Source organism: Catharus ustulatus, chromosome 18 (genome assembly GCF_009819885.2).
Source record: "Catharus ustulatus isolate bCatUst1 chromosome 18, bCatUst1.pri.v2, whole genome shotgun sequence".
In the NCBI taxonomy this organism is placed as follows: domain Eukaryota; kingdom Metazoa; phylum Chordata; class Aves; order Passeriformes; family Turdidae; genus Catharus; species Catharus ustulatus.
The window spans coordinates 3,200,070-3,221,607 of NC_046238.1; the positions used below are offsets into that span (position 1 = coordinate 3,200,070).

Genomic DNA, 21,538 nt, shown 5'->3' on the forward strand with positions numbered 1-21,538 from the left:
CTTACCTGCATCACTTCCACGTTTCACACCAAACCACAACCCAGAGCTCACGGCACCGAGCCACATCGCAATCAAAGGAGTAAATGAAAATAAAGATGAAATATTTCTCAACTCAGTCCAGTGTCAAAAAAAAAAAAGCTTAGAAATCTAAATGTACAAATTCAGCCTTAAAATGGTTTAGTGCAAATATGAAAATTAACAGCATATTTTTAAGGTATTTAAATAAGCTTTAATATAACTCTAGTGCTTCATTCCTATACATGTTTTCCCATCAATAAATCCAACAGCACAGGGGAATTTCCTCTTAAGGGCGGGACAAACCCAGAACCTGGGAAGAAACAGCATAAAAGTCACTTGTTAAATCATTTATTCATCTTTCACTGAAGTTTGTTAAAAAGGGACAGGGGGTATTTATTAATGGAAGAGCAAAATCTCGATGCTTGTAGGGATTGTGGGGCAGGGCTCCCTGTCCCTTGTCCTGACATTCAGCAGGGCGGTGCTGGTGCTGCGGGGCCGGGCGGGGCGGGGCCGGCCGTGCCCTCAGAAGGTCTCGTCGTCGTTGCAATCGGCGGTCCAGTGGCCGAACACCTCGCACGTGTCGCAGTAGGGCCGCTCCTCCCGCCGGCTGCCGTGGTGCGCCGAGTGCGGCGGCTCCTCCAGCGCCTGCGCCTGCGTCGGGCAGTCCTCGGTGTCGTGCAGGTCGAAGCAGCCGCAGATGTCGCAGAAGAGCCGCGGCTTCTTCTTGGACAGGCTCTCCTCCTCACTGCAAGAGCAGCACAGGTCAGTGCCTCTGGCACACGGGGGCAGGGCCCTGCAGGGAGCTCGGGAAACTCAGCCAGAAATAGGATGTGAACCCTTCTGCAGCACCCTGCAGTGCCCCCACAATCCCCTGCACTCCAGTATTTACTGAACAAGCTGCTGCTTGTGCAAATACATGCACAGAGACATTAAAAAAAAACTACATGTGAAATAGTTTCTCTTTTCCCTTAAGAGAGCTGAAGTCATGACACATCAAATTTAGTTCTGTTTCTCTGGATTGGTTCTTCCCATCCTAGCACAGCTCCTCTTGGGAGCAAAGACTTCTGCACTTGGAAAGGGCCAGATTCACCAAATCATACCACAGACATGTCAACACATCAGTGTTTGTGACTGATCACCAGAGCACCACTGGCACCCCCAGAGTAAAGAGAATTCCAGCCCTGAACTGCAGGGAAAGCTCTGTCTGTCCCTCCTGACAGCTGAGATCAGGCTGCTGCATCGTGCAGCTCCCAAAACAAGAGCCAAGGTTCCCTTTAGCATTTGTACCTGTCATAGTTATTTATTTCCTCTTCATTGCCATTGAGGGCTGCTTCACACATTCTTTGTATCTTCAAGTTCAATTCTTCATTTCTCCTCTGCAGATCCACGATCACTGAGTTCAGGAAGTCGATCTGGGAGAGCCAAGGACAGGGACAGTGAGAGGGGCAGGGATGGCACCACCCCCAGCCCAGGGCTCAGCACTGCTCAATGGAGCCAAGGAACTCTGGGCAAATCAACAGGGGAGGGAAGAAATGCAACCAACCTCGCCCTGGTGAAGAAGGGTTGCCATCAGCAGGTGAATTCAGGGAAGCAGAGAAACAGAAAAAGATTGGTGGTTAGTGTAAATTCATGACATTTCTGCTGGCTGCACAACTGGGAAGGACATTTTAAAATCACTGTGACTGACATTTGTGATCCAACAAAGGCTTTATGGTGAGCAGAAGGTGATTCTATTCTAACCACATTTTCTAGGCATTTGCTGGCACAGGCCCCTGTGAAGCAGCATTCACTGAGGTCACTGTGACTGTTCTGCTCTGAATCACATCCCTGTGCCAGCTGAGCACCTCCCTTCTCCAGTGCTGCCAATGCTTGTTCTGAGTCCAGCTCTGCAGAGCTTAGAGGCACCCAGGAGCTCAGGGACCCCATTTCCCCAAGCTGGCAAGCACCAGCTTCAGGTGAGCCCCAGCTTTTCCTCATGCACACCCAGAAACCTCTGGAAAGGCCAAGGAGCAGTGAGAGCTCTGCTGGGCTGGACCCCTGACAGGTGCAGGGCACAGCCTGCCCCCCTCACTTCCTGCTTGTTTCCTCACATTCCCATGATCTGGACTGTTTCTCCAGTATCACTCATCACTTGATCTTTAGCATTTACTGTCACTGACATTTCCCTTCAGAAGCTGAGGGGCCACAAGATGAATCTGCCCATTAAAATCCTGGCTGACAAATCCAGGTAAGGACTGTCTGGAATGTTCCCCTCTCCTACAGCCCCACTGCTGCTGTAGAATGTTCATGTGCACATCCAGTACCTGCTTCTCTCTGGCAATTTCCTCCTGAAGCAGAGTAGCAGCATCACCTTTAAAGGAGAGAACAAACAAGGACAATGTGACTCGTGCCAAGGCTCAGTCAGGAATAACACCCCAGGCTCTGAGGGACACTGCAGTGGTCTCACTTTACCTGAGGGGCTCGTTACAGTTAAAGGCTGCTCGTTGTTTTCCTTGAGTTTTTGCTCCAAGTTCTTCACCTTCTCCTCAAGTTTCAGTTTGTCAGACTCCAGTGACTTCACCACTGACTGCAGGGTTTTTGCAGAGGCATTTTCTCCGCGCAGCACCGTGATCTGCAAGAGTTGTTTGACAGCACTTGGACCTTCCAGCACCAAGGCAGAGCACCAAGGCCACCAAAACCACGGGCCAGGAGTCACCCTGCTCAGCACAGGCATCTCAAGATTTGATGCTAAGGTTTAACTATGCCCCACATGAAAGAAAAATGATCAGCCAGCTCTTCAGGAGCCAGCACACAAAGCCTGGCTGCAACTTAACTGAAATTAGGAATAACTCATTCCTCATTTACCTCATGTCTGAGTTTTTCCAGTTCCTCATCTTTTTGTGTGATCAAGGCACTAGTAACATTGATGGATTTCTGTAAAGATGCTCTCTCTTCATCAATTTCTTTTTTTAAAGTCGATTCTCTAAAAGAAAATCAAGTAAAAGCAGAAGTCATCTAATGGATGGGTAACTGCAGTGGCCTAAAGTAGTTTCATTTAATTTCAGGTATTAAACTACTTAACAAGTGGTTCTTAAAAAACAAATTACAATTTACTACTTGACTAAGGTTTTATCTATGTACAAACATTTCAGGTGTTACAACTGTGGAAACAAAGCAAAAACTTTACCTAGGTAGTACATGCCAGAATCTGCATAGCACCGAATCCATTTGAATTTAAAGGAGCAAGTTAACAGACTGGGGAGATACAGGATAAACAAACATGTTGCACAGTGTTCCACAAAACCTAACTCGAGAGTTTTGTTACTTCTTGAAAATTACTAACAAGCAACAAAACAGGCATGCAAAGCTCATTGTACAAGTTGTCATGCAAAGCATGGATGAGGCTGGAAATATCAGCTGGTCCTCACTAATTTCAGTGACATCATCATTTCCTGCACGTGGAGAAACCACATGGGATTTGTTTTATTTCATGGGACAAGGGTTATAAAGGAATCTTCCAAAGCAGGCACAACTCCCTTCTGTGTACAAATGTCCAGTTTTCCCAATATTTTTTGTGGATCTAACAGAAATACAACTTCTGTCTCCAGCTCCTGCCTTAAGGCACCACTGCTGTGACACTGGTGCAAGCTGATCTTCCTGCCAGGTCACAGAACACACACAGTGAGTAACTGTCCTCTGATGGGAGGAGCATTGCTACAAACTTCCTCACGAGCTGAAAGATTTGGGTTAAAAATAAAACAATAAATTAATGACTTCAAACCATTTACTTTTCTCCAAGAGGTGCTGGCTCTTCAGTGCAGGCAGCAGTGCTGCTCTTGGCTCTGAGCTCCTGCAGGGATCCTGAACTGCACCACACTCCCAGCACTGCTGAGGGGTCAGGAGCAGAGCCCATCACATGGGGAGGATGCTCAGGGAACAGCTCAAATGGAAAAGTTTCCACCTCTGTGGTATCTACACTTAGTGAGAGCCACGATACCCAGACCATGAAGCACAGGAAATCTCACCCACTCGAGATAAACTCAACAATGAGAGCACAATCAATGCAATTCTTTCATTGTTCAGATTGTACTCAGCAATGGAAGCAGCAAGTGGAGAATCTGGGGTTTAGAAAAGCTGAGGCAGCTACCAAACAAGAACCAAAATTCGATTTGGTTTTGGTGCATTTTTACAATGAGAGAATCAACAGAAGTGGAAACACAACAACTTGCAGACTGTGTGATCTTGCCTTCACATACAAGTTAGAGTTTTGGTAACAAAACCCAGAAGGGCAGTGGCATGGGAAGCCCCCCCGGCCACCCCCAGCTCAGCAAAGCTCTCAGAGCCCCCGGCAGCTCCGCGTTCTCCCGCAGGATCCCCGAGGCTCTGCCTGTCCCCTGGCCTGCAGGCTTTGTGCATGGATCACAGGCAGTGCTGTGAGGGAAAGGCTGTGCCACAGTGCAGGGGGTGCTGCTGACAGAGCAGAGCTGCAAACCCAGGATTTGTGGGAAGGAGACCCTGAGGTCGTTTGGGAATCACATCTGGAAGTTGCTGCTCACGAGCTCTGCAGCTGGGGAGGGCAGATGGGAGCCCCAGTGACTCAGCCCAAGCTCAAGAGTCTGTGATTCAGCCAATGTTCCCACTTGGTCAGATCTTCGTGGAGAGATCAGGACCAAACAGATGCTTTTGGCACAAATATGGTTAATTTGCCATTTGTCAGGCTCAGCTTCAACCACCACAACGCTGAGGTGGCTGGAAAAGGCAAACAGGTTGTAAGGAGAGAAATAAAATATTTACAGACTCAGCACAGGAGCCTTGAATGCTAAAACACAAGGGAGAGAAAGGAGAGAAGAAAAGAGGAGAGAAAACAAGAGGGGAAGAAGGTCCCTGGGCTTTGTTTCCCTGGCCAGTCTCTCCAGGACCCAAAAATGCTGGACCTGGAGAGGCTCCAGGCAGGGAAGGTGCAGATCCAGGCTGAGGATCACAGGTCACCATGTTCTGAGCAGTGTGTGGAAGTTGTGGGAGAAAGGGGTTTGTTTTGGTTTAATATTAGAAAAAAAAATCACCCAGATTCTTCCCTTACTACAAAAATAAGAAATTCTAAGAATGAAGCAAATACCTTAAAGTGCTACTGGGTAAGCTTTAAAAATGCAAGATAACAAGAACCACATGTTAGAAACATGGAGTACAAATGCAAAATACTGTAAGGAAGAACAATATTTGCACCAAGGGCCTCTTCTGTTTTGGTAAAAAATATATATACTTTTTTTTTTTCATTATATATATATATATATATAGAGCTGAGTGTTTTACAAAACAAAAGCAAGACACCAAGGGACAAAGGCAGCCAAAATATGTACAACAACTTTACTAAAAAAAAAAAATAATTATTTATTGTAACGTGGATAGACTTTCTTGAGTCTTACCATTAAAGACACACAGATATAGCAAGGGAAGCAAGGGCAGGAAAGGGAAGAGAGAGGAATGAAATGAGTATCCATAAACAGCCAAGCTCAAAGACAGTCAGACAGCAACCCACACTGAACCCAGAGCTGAGGCACAGAGCCCCTGATCCACCAACACCTCACTGCTGCACTCCCAGCTGGGGGATTTCATCCAAGGGGATGTAAAACAGAGAGAGAATTCCTGGGGGTGGAAGGAAGGAGAGGAAATCACCTCTAGAGATTTGACCTAATTGAAACCCAAAGATGGCTCTTGTTCAGCAGCTCAAATTCCTAAGGCATAAGGAGGAAATTATCATCTTCCCATCACCAAATTCTGTGGGATTTGGGAATTTAGAGACTTTTTTCATTATTTTTACTTAATTAGCTCTTTATTCCACCAAACTTTTTTTCATTAGCACTGATGCCATGTTGACATGTACTGAGCCCCAGTGCCTGCAGTTTGCCTCAGCCAGGCTGTTCTTATTCCTATTTATTCCTATTCCTGTTCCTCATTTTCCCCTGTTCCTGTTCCTCATTTTCCTTTTTTACTGCAGTTTATTCAACACTGCTGAGCAATGTCATTAAGCCAGTCACAAACTGGGGCATCTCAGTGTAACCAACTGAAGGTAAAATTCACTTCACTGATTTCATAACAGTCTGAATTATTTCAGGCAGCTCAAGCTCACCCAGAGTGAAACATGAGAAGGAAGATCAGAGCCACACACCTTCCTCTGCAGAACTTACAGAGAGTTTGTCTTTGATAAATGTTCTCTTGTGAAACAGAACTGCTGGAAAGTGTTGAATGACTTGGTCCCCACTCCCTCCTTCCCTCAAGTGACTTCAGGAGTTACACCACTGAAAACACATCTTCAAACATCTTCACTCCCAGGCTGGTGAGGCTGGGTAAGGCTGCAGCTTCAGCTGACCCAACTGTGACATTCCCTGGGGGAGCCCTGCCTTGGGAACACCCCATGGGCTGCTGGCATTTGGAGCAGCAGGAGATGTGAAAACCCCTCCCAGAGCACAGGGAATGAGGAAGGGAACACTGACAATACTGAGTGGCCAAGGATGTGCACAAACACCCAAAAGCCACTCACTGTTCTTTGTTGTGACCATTCTAAACCCAGGAAATTTAGCAGGGCTTGGTTTGTTTTTCCTGGAACAGCTGAGGTGTCATGGGGAGCTCTCTTGTTCTCTGAGGATTTATGTAACTGCTTTTGGAAAGCCCCCATTTCCCTCAAGGCCCAGGGGCCAATCAACTGCCCACACTCAGATTTGTGACTTGGGACCTTTCCCTGAGCAGCAGTTTCCAAAGGGATGCCCCAGTCACCCAGGACAGATCTGGCATTTAAAAGCAGTGCTGAATGAACTGCAATAACTCACAAGGAACTCAACAGACCAAAACCAAGAGAGCAGCAAGTGCTCAGAAACTTTTCTTTTCTTTTCCTCTCATAACCCTCCTCAGCATCACTGTGCTGTCCTTTATTTTTCAAGAGCTCACCAGGTCAGATCTGTGCACATACATTTTATCAGACTGAGGGACAATCCAACATTCCAGAGCAGACTAAAACCAAACATTAAACTGGTCACTGCAAATAAGAATTACCACAAGGTGGGAGGTGTGGAACTAAACGTGGATGCTTCCATCTCTAATCCAATGAGTGCAACAACTCAGCACTTTTAACCATGACACAACAGAAAAGAACAGTTCTCAGCAGTGTTTGTGTTCCATTTCTGTAAAACTCTGGGGTTAAACACACATCAGCAGAACAACTTACCTCTTTTTCATCTCTAATAACTGGTTATTGAGTACTGATCTCTCCTCTTCCAGCTACAACACAAGTACAGACAGACTGCAGTTAATACAGTGCAGATTGTTTCCTCAGTATCAGAGCATCATTATCATAAAATAAACGTGGGAGAGGCTGCAGAGCCCCCAGGTTTTCTCCTGGCACAGCACCCAAATACAAACTGTTCAGTGACCAAAACCTCAGCCAGTGAGGGCCTGGAGGTGCTTTAGGAGCATTTCCATGTCCTGTGCACACAGCAGAGGTGAGGGCAGTGTTAAAGGACATTTCCAGACCCCACACACCCCACAGGAACCCTTTGTGTGCCTGGCCATTACTTTTAGGCCAGCACTGGGGAATTGCTGGGTTTGCTGTCATTGCACCACTGATCTGTATTTGCTCAGAGATAAATTACTGATCCCAAAGCTGTTGGTGTGCTGTTTGTTACCACATCCTGAACCTGTAACTCAGTGAGGCCACTTTAAGCCCTTAAAAACCTTCAAAGCCTTCAACAGAAATTATTTATGTTGGTTCTTGGGTCTAAACTGGGTTAGGAAATGCAAAGCAACAAAACTGCAAAGGCCCAGCACAGAAATGCTGGGACAACTGATCTTCTGAAAAGGTTAAGAAAACCAGTGTTTTCCAGGCAAATTAATTATTTTTCACCATTTCCTCCTTCTCTCTTATTCAATGACCAAAGGCAGCAATCACTGCTCTGAGAACTGTCTGTACCAGAAGTCCCTGAGCACAGGCTCCAGTGGGATTCCAGAAGCTTCCAGGGTTCAGCCCCAAGGTCAGGAACACATACATTTATAATGGCAACCTCAGAGCCCTGGAACAGCTCCTGTCCCTGACAGAGGGAATTCTTTCAGCACTTTGCAGATCCTGATTTGGCACAGAAGGTGTTAAAGAAGTTTCCTCGAGCAGGCAGGGTGTCTGCCAGCCCCCAGCTCTCAGCTAAAAGCAGCTCACTGAGAGCAGCCATCTCCTCCACATTTCCTGACAGTCACCTTCCCCTTCCCTGTGCTGCAGTGCTGTTCAACCTTCCAGGTTTGGGATTAACCAGGATTGTTGCACTGGGTTTTTCAGACACCTTTATTGATAGGAAAAACAGACACTAGAAGGGTGCAGAGGGACTCTTATAAATAATTATTAAAGTAAATCAAGATGTGTCTCTCAAGGCAAGTGACACTGTGGGGGTATGGCCAAGTTTTTCCTGCAGGTCAAACCCAGCTGCAGCAGCAGCACCAGAGCACCCCCTGATTCCCAGTTTGTGCCTTGTTTCCTAGAGGCAGCCTGTGTGAACTCCTGACATCTGCACAGACTGGTGACAGACAGGGAGGAATGTGACAAGTCTGGGAAATGTGACTCCCTGGAGCTGCAGCTTCAGCCACTCCTCCAGAGCCTTGTTGTGACACCTGGGTTCCAGGCCCCTCTGCTCCTGCACATCTCCAGAGTGAGGGGAATCATCCCCTCAATTCCTGCCCATCACACTTCCCAGCTGGTTTTATGGATTCCTTGTCCCCTGCCAGCACTGGCATTTCTCTAACTCAGCACCCCTGGAGCAGACCTTGCACACTGTTAATAAAAGATGGGCAGTTGAGCTGCTGGGTATTTCTACACCTTCTCCAATGAACTCCAATGCCTGGGCAGGTCTGAGGCTCCCAAAATGCCACAACAAATCATCTGAAGCCAGGAAATTTCTCTGAGCTCAGTACCTATCTGAATGTGACTCTTTAACTAATTACAATCAGCTAATTATTAACAGGTCAATACAGAAAAGCTCCCTCAGCATCTTTGGCATGAGACACTTTAACCTTTACATGTCCACATGAATCATTCATGAAACAGAATTCATTAATTTTGCAAAGTGTGTAACAAGCAGCTCCAGATTCTCTAATCCAACTGACAACACACTTGTTAGAATTTATGTGGTTACCACAGCAACAGCTCAAAATTCCCAGTGCTGTGTTTGCCCCTTCCTGATGCATTTCTCAGGTACCTGCACAGCCCCTAAGCTCTGCTCTCCTCCCCTGCCCAGACTTTTGGGAGCACAAGGTGCAGCTCCTGGGCAATGCTGCCGTGGGAAACCCTTCCCTGCCACCACAGACACTCCTCCAAAATCTGCTGGAGGATTCTCTGGTGACATTTTTCCTTTTCCCACAGAGAGCCTGAACCCAGGGATCCCAAAGGCTGTGGCCACTGGTGCTGTGTGCTGTGACAGGAGAGGAGGTGTTGGGACACCAAAGGGCTCTCCCTGGCTTTTGGGAGGCTGAGCTCTTCACCAGATCTCACAGCCCAAATACAACATTTGGGAAATGCAACAGGCAGCATTCCCACATTGCTGAGACTCAGATCACATTTTCCTCCCAGAAGGGGACACAGTGAACACAAAGGGCTGAAGAAGGCAAGCAGGCTGTGTGTCCAGCAGATCCTCACTCCTGGAGCCATCTACTCCTGGGCAGGACAGGCTGTGGTGCAGCCCAGCTGCCTCTGGTGCAGTTTGAGAGGTGATGGATTCATCCCTGTGCTTCCCACACTGCAGCTGCCTGTCCTGGCAGTGTGAGGGATCCCTGCTGACAGATCCACAGCAGGATTCCTGCCCAGGGTCAGCTGCAAACAAGGCAGCACACAGAGCCATGCAGTGACCAGCCCAGCCCTTGGGGTCCCTTCAGGGTGACAAAATGCACAAAGATTGGATCAATGCTGCCAAATCCTGCTGAAGTTACTACTCTCCCTGAAAATAACAGGTTGCCTTAAGGACTCTGAAATAAACCCTGTGGGAGTGGAGCAGCTCCCACTGGCTGTTTGGGATGTGCTCTCCCCACTCTGCTCCTCAGATGGGGAATGAGTCAGTGCTGAGCCCACACGTCTGGGACTCTGCTCGTCACCTCCTGAGGATCAAGGAGCTGAGCATTACTCCTGCCAGCAGCTAAAGGATTTACAAACTGGCCAGGGCTGTAGTCACTCATCCTCAGCACTTCCAAACAGAACCCTTGGGGAAAAATCAGCCTCTTGGATTTAAAAATATGAAGCTTGTTGCAGGGTGGAAGAGTCTGTGCCCTGTCACAGGGAACAGAATTCCCTCCCTGCACAGGTGCTCTCTCAAAAAGGCAGGACACAAACCCACATTCCTAATTTGGGATCTTTTGGGTAAGATCTTCCAAAGATTCCTTCACAGTGTGCTTGTCACTGGAACTGCTCCACAAGAACTAAACCCATTAGGGGCTGTAAATCTATTTTATCTTTTGGCAAGTACCAGAGATACAAGCAGAGTAACTTGCCGTTTCAGGACTCCAACAACATGTTCAGATATAATAGTAAAAAATGAAATAAAAATAAAACACCTTGCAGGGGTTCTGTTCTGGTACCACTGCCTGGCTGCAGCACAGTGTGAAGTTTGAGCAGACACATGCACAGCACAAGTCCAATCAAGGAGTTTTACACAGCATTCTGAAATACATCCTAAATGCTTTGTTTTCAGTGGGGAGAGCAGGATTAAGAATTAAAAAGCTACATTTCCTTAGTACTGCTGGATGGACATTTCCACAGTTGTGTAACAAAATCACTCCCGACAGAAATAGCAACTCTGTGTTAATACACTTGGCTAAAGCACGTTTAATTTATGCTCATTCCCAAGCCTTCCCAAGTATCCTTCCCGGCTTATGTAACCTTCTGTCAGCCTGCACTTCCAACCTCCCCGTGCAGGTGGCTTCCAAATTTATTTCCAAACGTTCCCAGCACGTTTCCAGCACAGAGGCTCCCCCGGGGCAGCCCCGGAGCTCCGGCCGAGCCTCCACCCTCCCGCTGCGGCCGCTCTACCTTGTGGTGGTGACTCGAGACCTCGTCCCTGCTCCTGCCCAGCTCCTCGGCCAGTCTCACGTTCTCCTCCTGCAGAGCCTCGAGCTGCTGGGACTTGAGAGCCGCTGCCAGCTTGAGCGCTTCGCTGCGAGCACAGAGAGCATCGTTACCATAGGAACGGGAGAGGCGAGGGAAAACTGCGGGGAGAGGCTGCACAGCTTGGAAAAACACATCGGGATCACGGGGATGGGAGATCGGGGACAGCGGGGACAATCCTGGGACAATCCCAGGGACAAGCCCAGCCCTGCACGGAGCCTTGCCCTGCCCGTGGTTTAGCATCCCACGGCAGCTGGGCACGCAGGGCAGGAGATGTTTGCAGCCTGGAGTGTTCACACTTTGCAGCCAGAGGTAAAACTGAATTGCTTAAAAGCATAAAAAAAAAACTTATGGGAGAAAAAGGCAAAAAGGAAAAAAAACAGCTTAGAGGTTCATTTATTTAACTACTCCCTACCAGGTGTGACATCCAAAAGTGCAGGATCACAGGAAGCAAAACCTCATCTATTCCATTATTCTAATAGACACAAAACTGCAAATGAGACAAAACCAAAGCTGAAGAAAAAAAGGCTTTGCAGCTTTCAACAGCCTGTGCTGCTACTAATGAGTATAATTTCCTTAAAATAGGTTTATTTGCAATGAATTTTTAAAAATATTTAGCATGCTGGCTGTAATGTGTGACTAGCAGAAAATATTCAAGATTTGACATCTTTCAAAAAGCACAAAAGATACCTTTAATTCCACTGAACAGTAATTTTTATTACTCTTTTGTTTTTTAAAAAAGGAGATGCAGTACTCCTGTGTGCCAAAACTAGAGACTTAAACCCTGACTGGAATATTAAAAATACTTTTATAACTGTGGGAAGTAGAACCCTGAAATAAAAAACTTATTCCAGCACTTACAAGGTTCTGTTGTCTCTCACTGGGCACATTTAGACAAAACTCTGATTTTAGTTCAGCATCTCATGGAATTCTGATTTTTCAACCATTCCTTCCACCTGGTCTCACCTTGGCAAATTCCCACCCTGATTTCCCTGGGCTGGAGCAAACTGCTCCAGCTCTAACAGCCTCCCCTCCTGCTGGGCAGAACACACCAATTTCTAACCCTGTTTCCTTGCTGAGGTGCAGCACCAACCTCTCTTCCTCTTTTTTCTGGCATTGAGCACAGATTATTTAGGGTGTTAACAAAACCCCGCACCCAGCACTGGGGTCAGTGTGCCTGAAATGCTCCTGTGTTCATGGCAAGAATTCCCACAGGCACTGCAGCTTCCCCAGCCTTTCCCAAAGGACACCCTGTCCCTGTCCCTGTCCCTGTCCCACCCTCTGCTCTCCTCACCCTGCTCATCAGGAGTCCCTGACACCAAGCTAATTCTTACTGAAATTAAAACAGGGCAACACACAAAACAACCAGCAAACATCAATTAAAAATTAGACAAGCTTCTCTTTCTCCCCAAGTTCTCAGCTCTGATCAGAGGCCACATTCAATCTGAGAAATAACAGAATTAACCCTCAGAGTGAGCAGGGTCCTGAGAACACCTTGTGCTGCTGGAGACTTCCAAGGCAGCATCTCCTATAAATAATTCCTGCCTGGCAAATTACAGCCCAGCATCTGCTGCCTTCCCATAACATCAGAGTCTCCTTTGCTGCTCCAGCATTAGAGCAAGCAGCAATCATTTACATCTCCCACGAGCACTGAGGCAGGAATTGCTCCTGGAATGAAATCCTGCATTTCTCAAAGGGGTCTGTGCCAGCACAAGCTGCCAGTCCCAGGCAAACACTGAATTCTGTGAGCTGGTGGCCCCTGTGTCACCTGGTGTCACCTCAGAGCTGTCACAAAATGACAAATGGATCTACAATAATAATAATAATTAATCAAAGCTGCTCTTAAGCTGTCAGTGAGCTTCCAGCTCTCACTCCATGAGCCAAGAAATTCCTGTTGGAGCACAGGTGGAAATTGGTTTGTGTTTCAATGCAGGTTTGTGATTTCATGCAGGTTTGTGATTCAATGCAGGTTTGTGATTTAATGCAGGTTTGTGATTTAATGCAGGTTTGTGATTCAATGCAGGTTTGTGATTTAATGCAGGTTTGTGATTTCATGTTTGTGATTTAATGCAGGACACCTCTGAGAGCTGGGGATGTGCAGCCACTGCAGGCAGCAGTAATTGGGGTTTTTATTCCCTGTGGTAGCTTTGCTACAATGAGATTCCACAGGGTAAATTACTTTCTATCAAATGCTTTCAGTTCATTTGTTTGTGTCCAGTGTTACACAGTGAGTCTGTGTATGTCAAATGTTGCTTTTCAATGAAGCAGCTCAAATAATGAACAATTAACTCGAGTTTTACATCCCATATGTAGGATTTGGTTTGCACCATTTAGAAAATAAATACACAGAAATAAACTTCATAAAGCCATCGATGAAAAATAAAAGCAGAGTGAAATTTCTCTGAACAAAGCCACTTAAAACTCCAAGTGTGCTTGCAATTAAACCAGAATTCTCTTCTAATAATGATTTTAATATCATCTTGTGCCCTCAGGTGACAGAACCCTCCAACAACAAATTATTTCAAACTATGCTCCAAGGATTTGCTTCAATTCCCTTCAACAATTTAGTAGCAACATTCTCATGTCAAGTTTTGCACATGCCAAACATTTAATTTTGACCTAATATAAGTCAGGATTCCAGAAAGGTGCTGAAAGACAATTTAAAAAAAAATAAAGGTAAATGTACCCACAAAAATTAACAGAATTAACCCTGAAATACTTACAATTCTTTTTTAAGTTCTTCCACTTTCTTGTTCTCCAGATTTAGAAGCTCTTTTGATTTATTAAGTTCCTCTTCATTTTTCAGGTTGTTTTGTTTAAGCATGTCCAACTTAAAGAGGAAAAAAACCCTCATTACACCAATGAAACCACACAAACTCTCAGCCAAATGGGGGCTTGAGCTCTTCCATTTTCCATCTTTAGCCCCTAAATTAACCCAGCCTGTCTGCACTGGTGTGTTTGTCCAACAACAAATGGAATGAGACTTCCTGCATGCAAATAGAGCAGCACAAAGAATTCCAAGAGCACTGGAGAGGAATTTCCAGGAATGTGGTGCCAAGAGGTAAAGCTCAAAGCACCTCACCTCCACTCACTGCTGCAGCACTCAGAGCATTATTTGTTTGTTAAATGCAGAGCTTGTTGCTAAAACCAGCTATCCCCTTGATTTTTATTCCTCTAAGATAACCCATAAATTCTGCTTTTCCATACCTTATTTTCTGAGAGCCAGGAGGGCTGAATACTGTGCCTGCACACAGGAAATGAATTCCTTGCAGAGATCTTGTTGCATGGGACAAAGTGTTGGACATGGATTTCTGAGCTTGTGTCCCTCCAGGAACCACCAGGAGCTGGTGGAGCTGATTTGTTTGCCTGCAGCTCCCAGTGTATTTATTACATAACAGATAATCTGCAGCCATTCTGGTGGCATTGCAGGACCCTGTGGATTGTTTTAATCCAGAAAGGGAACCCCTCCCACACCAACGTCACCAATTCTAATTCTTGTGCTGGAATCTCTCCCCTGCTCCAGCACTGAGGGCACCCAGCTGCTCACTCCCAGTGCTCTGGGAGTGCAGAACATCAGAGGTGAGGGCATCTTCCCCTTCCTTGGGCCCTGGAGCAGCACAGAGTGCTGGGAAGACACAGCCCCAGCCTGGACACAGATCCCAAGGGGAGCTGCTGCACCTTGGACTGACACCACATGCAAAATCCAAAATAACCATCACCATAAAACCACATGCACTTTCCATCACTCTGCACTCATCCAGTAAGTTTTCACAGTGGGAAAATTACAGAATCCTCTCCCTCCTGCCTGTTTCAATTCTCTGTAATTCAACAGTTGCTCTCACAAACCAGGCACAGCTTTTCACAGGAAAGCATTTAATGTGATTACTTCATTCTGCAGCTTCTGGTTTGTCTGTCTTGAGTTCTCCAAAGAGGCCAAAGTTTCAATCTTTTCTTTGTGAATGGCATCCTTCTCCTTGGTCACCTGCTCCACTGCCTGGAAAACATCTTCTGCCAGTTTGGCCACCTGGATACAAAGGGAAATGGGGGGAATAAAACAGTTATTCCTAACTCTGACAGCAAAAGATCAATACTTTATGCACAGCTCTGTGGTTTGTCAGCTGCTTCCCAGGTAAATAAGGAACTTCAACTGGGAATTTATTTGCATTTTGGAGCTGCATAAAGTATAAAATGAACTGAAGAGAAGATTCAGTTCCATGCAGAAACAGATCATAACCCCATGCTCGTGTCACCACTGAGGAATTCCCTCAGTTTGGATTCCTGCATTTCTCATTACCACCACTGTGATGGCTCTCAGACCTCTCACCTCTTTAGGCAATAACAATTCAACAGATATTCACTTCCAACAGCCTGGGATATTTTCAGAAAATATGGAATTACCAAAACTCAAACATTTTGAAAATAATGGAATTAAGATAAAGCCAATTATTGCATTATTTCAGTGTTGTTCATTATGACTTCATAAAGGAAATAGTTCACAATGATATTAAAATACTTAGGTGTTATCTACAAGATCTCCTGATTCCAATTTGCATTCAGTGTGATTTTCTGGGCTTCAAGCCACACAAACTGAAAATCAAAGTATTTGATAAAGAATTTGTTGGTGGTGAATACAAAACACTTCTGTGAATAAAAAGAACACCAGAATTGTCAATGTCTCTCCCTTTCTCTCACACTGCTTTTATCCAATTACATTTACAGGAGCAGCACATTCTTTTGTATTTTTTTGGAGCAACTCAGATTTGTACTTTGCTGTAATTGAACATAAAATTGCACAAAGATCCAATCTAAAACCTTATCTATTACTACTTTAGATTTTAAGCTGCAGAGTGCTTCACCAGAAGGAGCTGCTCAAAGTCTCCTACCAGATTCAGGGAACAAAACTTCCTTTTATTCACAGTTTATGCTGTTTTCTTGCAACATTCAGCAACAACAGAGGTTTTTGCAGTTAAAAATACAAAAAATAAACATAAAGTGTCTTTCAGACTCATAGTTGCAACTTGCAACAACCCCCAAATACCACATTGAGAGAGCCCAGAGTGTGTTATGAAGTGCTGAGTGTGCAGAGAAGTGCAGAGAGGACACCAGGGGTTAGTGCTCAGGATTAGTAGAATCAGCCCCAGACTTGACTTTTAACTATGAATTTCAATACCTCTGGATTCTGTACTACTGCTTGGCTCTGGAGAGTCTCAAGTTCTTTTACATTCAAAATGAGATTGTTCATTTGCTCCTGCAGCATCTGATTTTGGCCCTGAGACTCCAGCAATTTGCCTGAGAGGTCACTATTGGTTTGTTCTAAGAGTTTAACCTCCTGACACAGTCTGTGATAGTCCTGGAAGAATCTCCCCTTCTCATTCACTGGTCCCTCCAGACTTCCCTGCTCATCCCTCAGGCTCTCCAGCTCCTTGAACAACTCCATTTCCTCCTCCTTCATCAGCTCCATCTTGTGTTCAATCACCTCCATCTTGCTCAAGATGGAGCTCTGCAGGCCCTGGTACTGCATTACTGAGCTGAACAAGGAAGCAAAGTCACTCTTCAGCTGCTCCATGAAGGAAGAGAACCGCTCTTTCTCTGCACAGGGGGTTTCTTCCCCTTTCATTACTTCCATCAATTTCATTTCCTGAATTAAAAATGTTTTCTCAGCCAGAACTACTTTATTTTTCTCTTTCAGCTCTTCTAGCTCCTTCTCTAAGCTGAAGATGTTCCTTTGAAGTTCCCTACGTCCCAGCAGAAAGGATTTCTCGTCCCTTTTCCGAGCTTCCTTTTCCAAGGTTAAGGTTTCTTTCGTAGGAGCAACCTCTGTGTTGAATTTCTGACACTCCTCCTGCAGCTCATCCCTCTCCTTGGTCACCATTTCCCTGGCAAAGCTGCAGGTGTCCAAGGAAGATGGCAGGACCTGTGTGGAGTCTGATGCAGCAGCCAGCTCACCTTCTAATGCTCTTTTATCATCCTGGGTCTCCTTCAGAAGATTGGAAAGGTCACATTTAGAGGCCACTAACTCTTGATTTTCTACAGCCTTCTTACTGAGCTCTCCCTTCAGGGCTTCAATGGAATTTTGGAGTGTGGTATTCTCTTGAGCCACAGCATTCTTGGACGAGAGGTCCAGCTCATGTTCTCTCTTCAGATCACAAAGTGCCTTTGCACAAGACTTGCTTTCATCAAGAAGCTCCAAGTATTTTGTCTCCAGTTCCTTCTTCTCTTGGAGAAGAGCTTCATTGTGCTTTTCAAACTGCAAGGACTTCTGAAGGATAGATTCCTTTTCCAAGGTCAGTTTGTCCATTTTCTCAGTGCACATTCTCTCACAAAGCTCAGCAGCTGCTGAGGTCTTTGCGAGCTTCTCAGCAATCGCTTTCTTTTCATTGAGAAGTTGTTCCCTTTCAGCCAAAAGCCTCTGTTCTGATGAGGAAAGAGCCTCTTTCTCTTGATGTAACTGATTGCATTCCAAACTGAGTGTGTCTCTTGAGGCTCTCATTTCCTCAAGACAGCAGGTGAGTTTTGCAAAGGAATTCTCCAGCTCCGCGCTGTCTCTCATGGCTTTGGTGAGCTGGGTTTGCATCTCCTCTTCCATTGCTTTTAACACCTGGTTTTCACTGACTGCATTGTCTAAACTCACTTTCAGCTTTTCTGTGCTTTCAAGGAGCATGTCCTTCTCTTCCTGCAGGCTCAGCAGGACCCTGCCCAGCTCCTTTTCCAGGGCCTCGTGTCTGTCTTGAAGAACCAAGAGCTCCCGTAGGGCTGAATCTCTCTCTGCAGCCAGAGCTGACATTTGCAGCTGGAGCTCCCTTTGGTCTTTGGCCAGGGCCTCACAAGAACTTCCCAGCTTCTGGATAACATCATCTTTGTCTTTTAGAATGGTATCTTTCTCTTCCAGAAGCGTCTTCTGATAATGCTCCAGCTCCTCCCACTCTTTGACACGTTTCTGACACGCCACCTCCATGGCATCTTTGCTGGCCTGAAGCTCCTCCAGCTTTTGGAACAAGGTCACCTCCAAGGACTGGAGAGTCTCATTTTCCAGAGCTGCCTCCAGCAGCTTTGCCTGCACTGCCTCCAGTTCAGAGAGTAATGTGCTTTTCTCAGAAAGCAGTGCTCCCTTTTCTGTGCTCTCCTGCTGGCTTTTGGCCTCAGCTTCTGCCTTCTGTTTTAGGATTCTTTCATTTTCTGCCTTGAGTTCTTCTAGGTCTTGTTGCATTAGCGAAATCTTTGATTCCAGTTCTTTAAGTTTTGTTAACAACAGACCTCTCTCTAATTTTAAAGCATTCCCCTCCTGTGCCAAAGTCTCTTTTTCTGATATCAAAGCCCTCATCTTGTCTGACACTTGCTCGATTTCTTTTCTGGATGAGGCTAACACAGAGCTTAAGGACTAAAGAAATAAAGTTGGGGAGAAGGGAAAACAAAAATCAAGTCAAGCAGATGAATGAGAAATGTGCTTTAAGGGCAACTAGAGCAATTGCAATTTAAAAGTGTATACACTGACACACAGTGCCTGTTTGAACTCAGCTGCTGACAGACACCCCTGTTACATTACAGAACAAGCATCAAGTTTTTAGTGGCTAAATAATATTATAAAAAATCATGGTTTAAAGGTTCCTCCATCCAAAATTTCATGTCATTTATAAAACTACTCTCAATAAATTAACTGACTCTAAATTATTCAAAAGAAGAGCCACATAATGATTCCATGATTTTAATTCCAAAGTGAATTAAAATGCAAGGAGTTCTATTAGAAACTGACTTCCAATTCTCAGTTTCACCTCCTCATGATTCTCTCAAAAAGATGCTGTCATGACCCCTTTAACTCAAAACACCACATCAGTGCTTCAATATTGTGTGTCAATTTATACACTACACAATTTGCTAAATCATACAGCAAAGATTATAGCAAATAATTGCTGAGGGATGAAAGCAAGCAGCAAAGTCAAAGAAACAGGAAGAAAAATTAAAATTGCTGAAGTCAAGCTACACACTGAATAGCTGCAGATCATACTACAAAACAAAAGGTGTGTAGCACTTCTAAATGAAGTAGCTCACAATGCATCTTAAAATCCAAGCATATAAAAAACCAGGGAATGACATCTGGTTCCTGCTGGCTGTGCTGAGCCAGAGCTAGGAACATAAAATGTTAACTGATACCAAAGAACTGTATCTCATCAACTCTGGTGTAACTGAGAGAAGAGCTGATAACCAGTTTGTCCTGTGGGCTTCTCCTCCCTAACCCATACCCACGTACCCTGGAAAAGTTCAGAACAGGAACACTGCAAAAATCTGGCTATGAAAGGTTGAAGCAGAGAGAAAATGAGACACTGAGACAGAAAATTCAAACTTTAAGTCACTTGCAGAGTGACAAAAGCCACTTACTCTGGCCTGCTCTGCTTGTTTCTGCAGCTCCTCAGCCTGTGCCTCCAGCTCACTGTTTTTCCTCTGGGCACTTTTCAGTGCCTCTTCTGCATCCAGCAGGTTCTGCTTAAACCCTTGGATATCTGCAGCATGTTTGGCCACCAGCTCAGAAGTTTCTTTCTCGTGCTTGGCCTGAAGATCTTTGTACTGATGTTGGCTGGTCTCAATCTGCTTTTTCTGGTGGAAGATAAAACAGTAAAACACAGCTCAAACAGCAGTGGCTCCGTATTTCTGCACGGTTTTAGTGCTTTTAAAGTCGTTCTTACCATGTCTGTTAATTGATCCTGCAGAGTTTTCAGTTCTTCTTGATGAATCTTTAGAGTTTCCTGCTGACTCTGCTCAGCTTTCTGTGCTGTCTGCTCCACGTTTTTCTCAAGCTGAGCAGCCTTTTCATTTGCTTTTGTAAGCTCAAGTTGTACTTGCTCCAACTGCCTGGAAAGACCAAATGAAAGAACATCACTTTTTGCTGACAGCACCACAAGCACAGAGATGAAAGAGCCAAGACTGTGCTGAAGTTTCTATATTCTGACCAAGCATTTAGAAAGAGATTTCATTGTTTAACAGATAGTGTTCTGCTAAATTCAGTATACACAAGGAAGGCCAAGTTACTTTGCCCCCAGTACAGTTTTGAAAGGCAAAGAACAGCTATTGTACATACAATTTTTATTTGGAAGAAACCTCCCATTTTCTCTCACAAAAATGTGATCCAAGTCTTTTATATATCTAAATAAACTGAGTTTTTCAGGTAATCAAATAATCATGAAGCACAATCACAAAACAGTCTGGATTATTCAAGAGGTCATTTACTCTGGGCAATGAGAAGCAGGTTATGTAAGAATTTTGGAATTACCAGTGTTGGATGCTCTTCAAATCACTCCCAGGAGACTGTTTTGATTGATTTAGCTTGCTAGAATAAGCTCACTTGTCATATCAATGTGACACTCAGGAGCATCTTGTTCAGATATTTACAGAAAAATAAAATGAGAAGCTGGGAGTGTGGGAGTGGAGATTTGATGTGACAATGCTCTGACAGTGATGAAATACCTTTCTTTTAACCTCAGCTCATCGTTCATTCTTGTGAGCTGGGCAGAGCTGTCTCCTGAGGACTTCATGATCTCTGCAATGTCATTTTCAAGTTTGGTTTTTGCTTCCATCAGCTGCTGCTCCCTCTCTTCTCGCTCCCTCAGCTTCCTCTCCATCTCTGAGCAAAACAAAGGTGGTTAAGCTGTACACTTCAGAGGAAGGGCATGCAAAGAACAGATAGAGAACTGTAAAGAACTAAAACCAGCAATACTCCAGACCTCACAGATCACCCCTTTAAAATGAAAGCTGTTGATTGATTGAACTGGTAACTGCAGCAAAGATTAAGGACTCTTCAGAAACAGCGAGGAGCAGCTGGTCACAAGCCCTCTGTTTCAGAAGTGATTCACCCCAGGCCATGAGATGTTGGTACAAGTTCTGCTGTCTGAGGGGAAGGAAGCCATGGAGGAAGAGACCTGCAGGTCTTGCAGGTGAAAGCACTCATCAGCTGCTCAGCAGAGCAGCAGAGAATGAACAAGAAGGAAACACCAAGCTACAGTGAAAAAATGCCCGAGGCCAGGGCAGGCACTGCCAGGGGCAAGGGCACCCTTGGGATCACTTCTGAGCCAACAGCCAGGCAAGGTTTGCTGCAGGGCACAAACTGTGCTTGGCTTCCCTCTGCACTGCTTTTGCAGAGCTGCAGGAGGAGAAAGGCACAGCAAAGCCTCCTGCAGCCTACAGGAGCCATGCCAGAGCACAAAGCTGATGCATTTCCAGAAGATTCCATTTCATCCCAAACTTACCAGTCAGACTCGACTTGAGCTGCTCCAGTTCTGCAGACATGAGTGCAAACTGCTCTTCTTTTTGGTTCAGCTTTTTCACCGTTTCTAGGCAAGTCAAATGTGGAAAACAAAGTCAGTAACAACCTAAAGGCAGACAATTCCACCTACTTGCAAGGTGTTACCCTTCAGAGAGGCTACAAAT

The 21,538-nt window shown here is 45.3% G+C and overlaps 1 protein-coding gene across 12 annotated transcripts in view; it reads right to left on the minus strand.

The window, feature by feature from the left end:
- Positions 1-107: 107 nt before the first annotated feature.
- Positions 108-21,538, minus strand: part of CLIP1 (CAP-Gly domain containing linker protein 1) — a 59,437-nt gene continuing 38,006 nt past the window's right edge. For 5 of the 12 annotated variants that reach the window (XM_033075902.2, XM_033075905.2, XM_033075903.2 and 2 more), the window contains 15 exons: positions 21,358-21,441; positions 20,579-20,735; positions 19,801-19,966; positions 19,496-19,711; positions 15,009-15,146; positions 13,846-13,952; positions 11,048-11,171; positions 7,217-7,269; positions 5,114-5,134; positions 2,863-2,980; positions 2,470-2,629; positions 2,322-2,368; positions 1,562-1,567; positions 1,306-1,430; positions 108-763 (listed from right to left, as the gene is read on the minus strand). In XM_033075902.2, the coding sequence (XP_032931793.1) occupies positions 541-763; positions 1,306-1,430; positions 1,562-1,567; positions 2,322-2,368; positions 2,470-2,629; positions 2,863-2,980; positions 5,114-5,134; positions 7,217-7,269; positions 11,048-11,171; positions 13,846-13,952; positions 15,009-15,146; positions 19,496-19,711; positions 19,801-19,966; positions 20,579-20,735; positions 21,358-21,441 (1,745 nt within the window). In that variant the 3' untranslated portion in view covers positions 108-540. The other 7 variants (XM_033075906.2, XM_033075904.2, XM_033075901.2 and 4 more) reach the window with 5 other exon arrangements.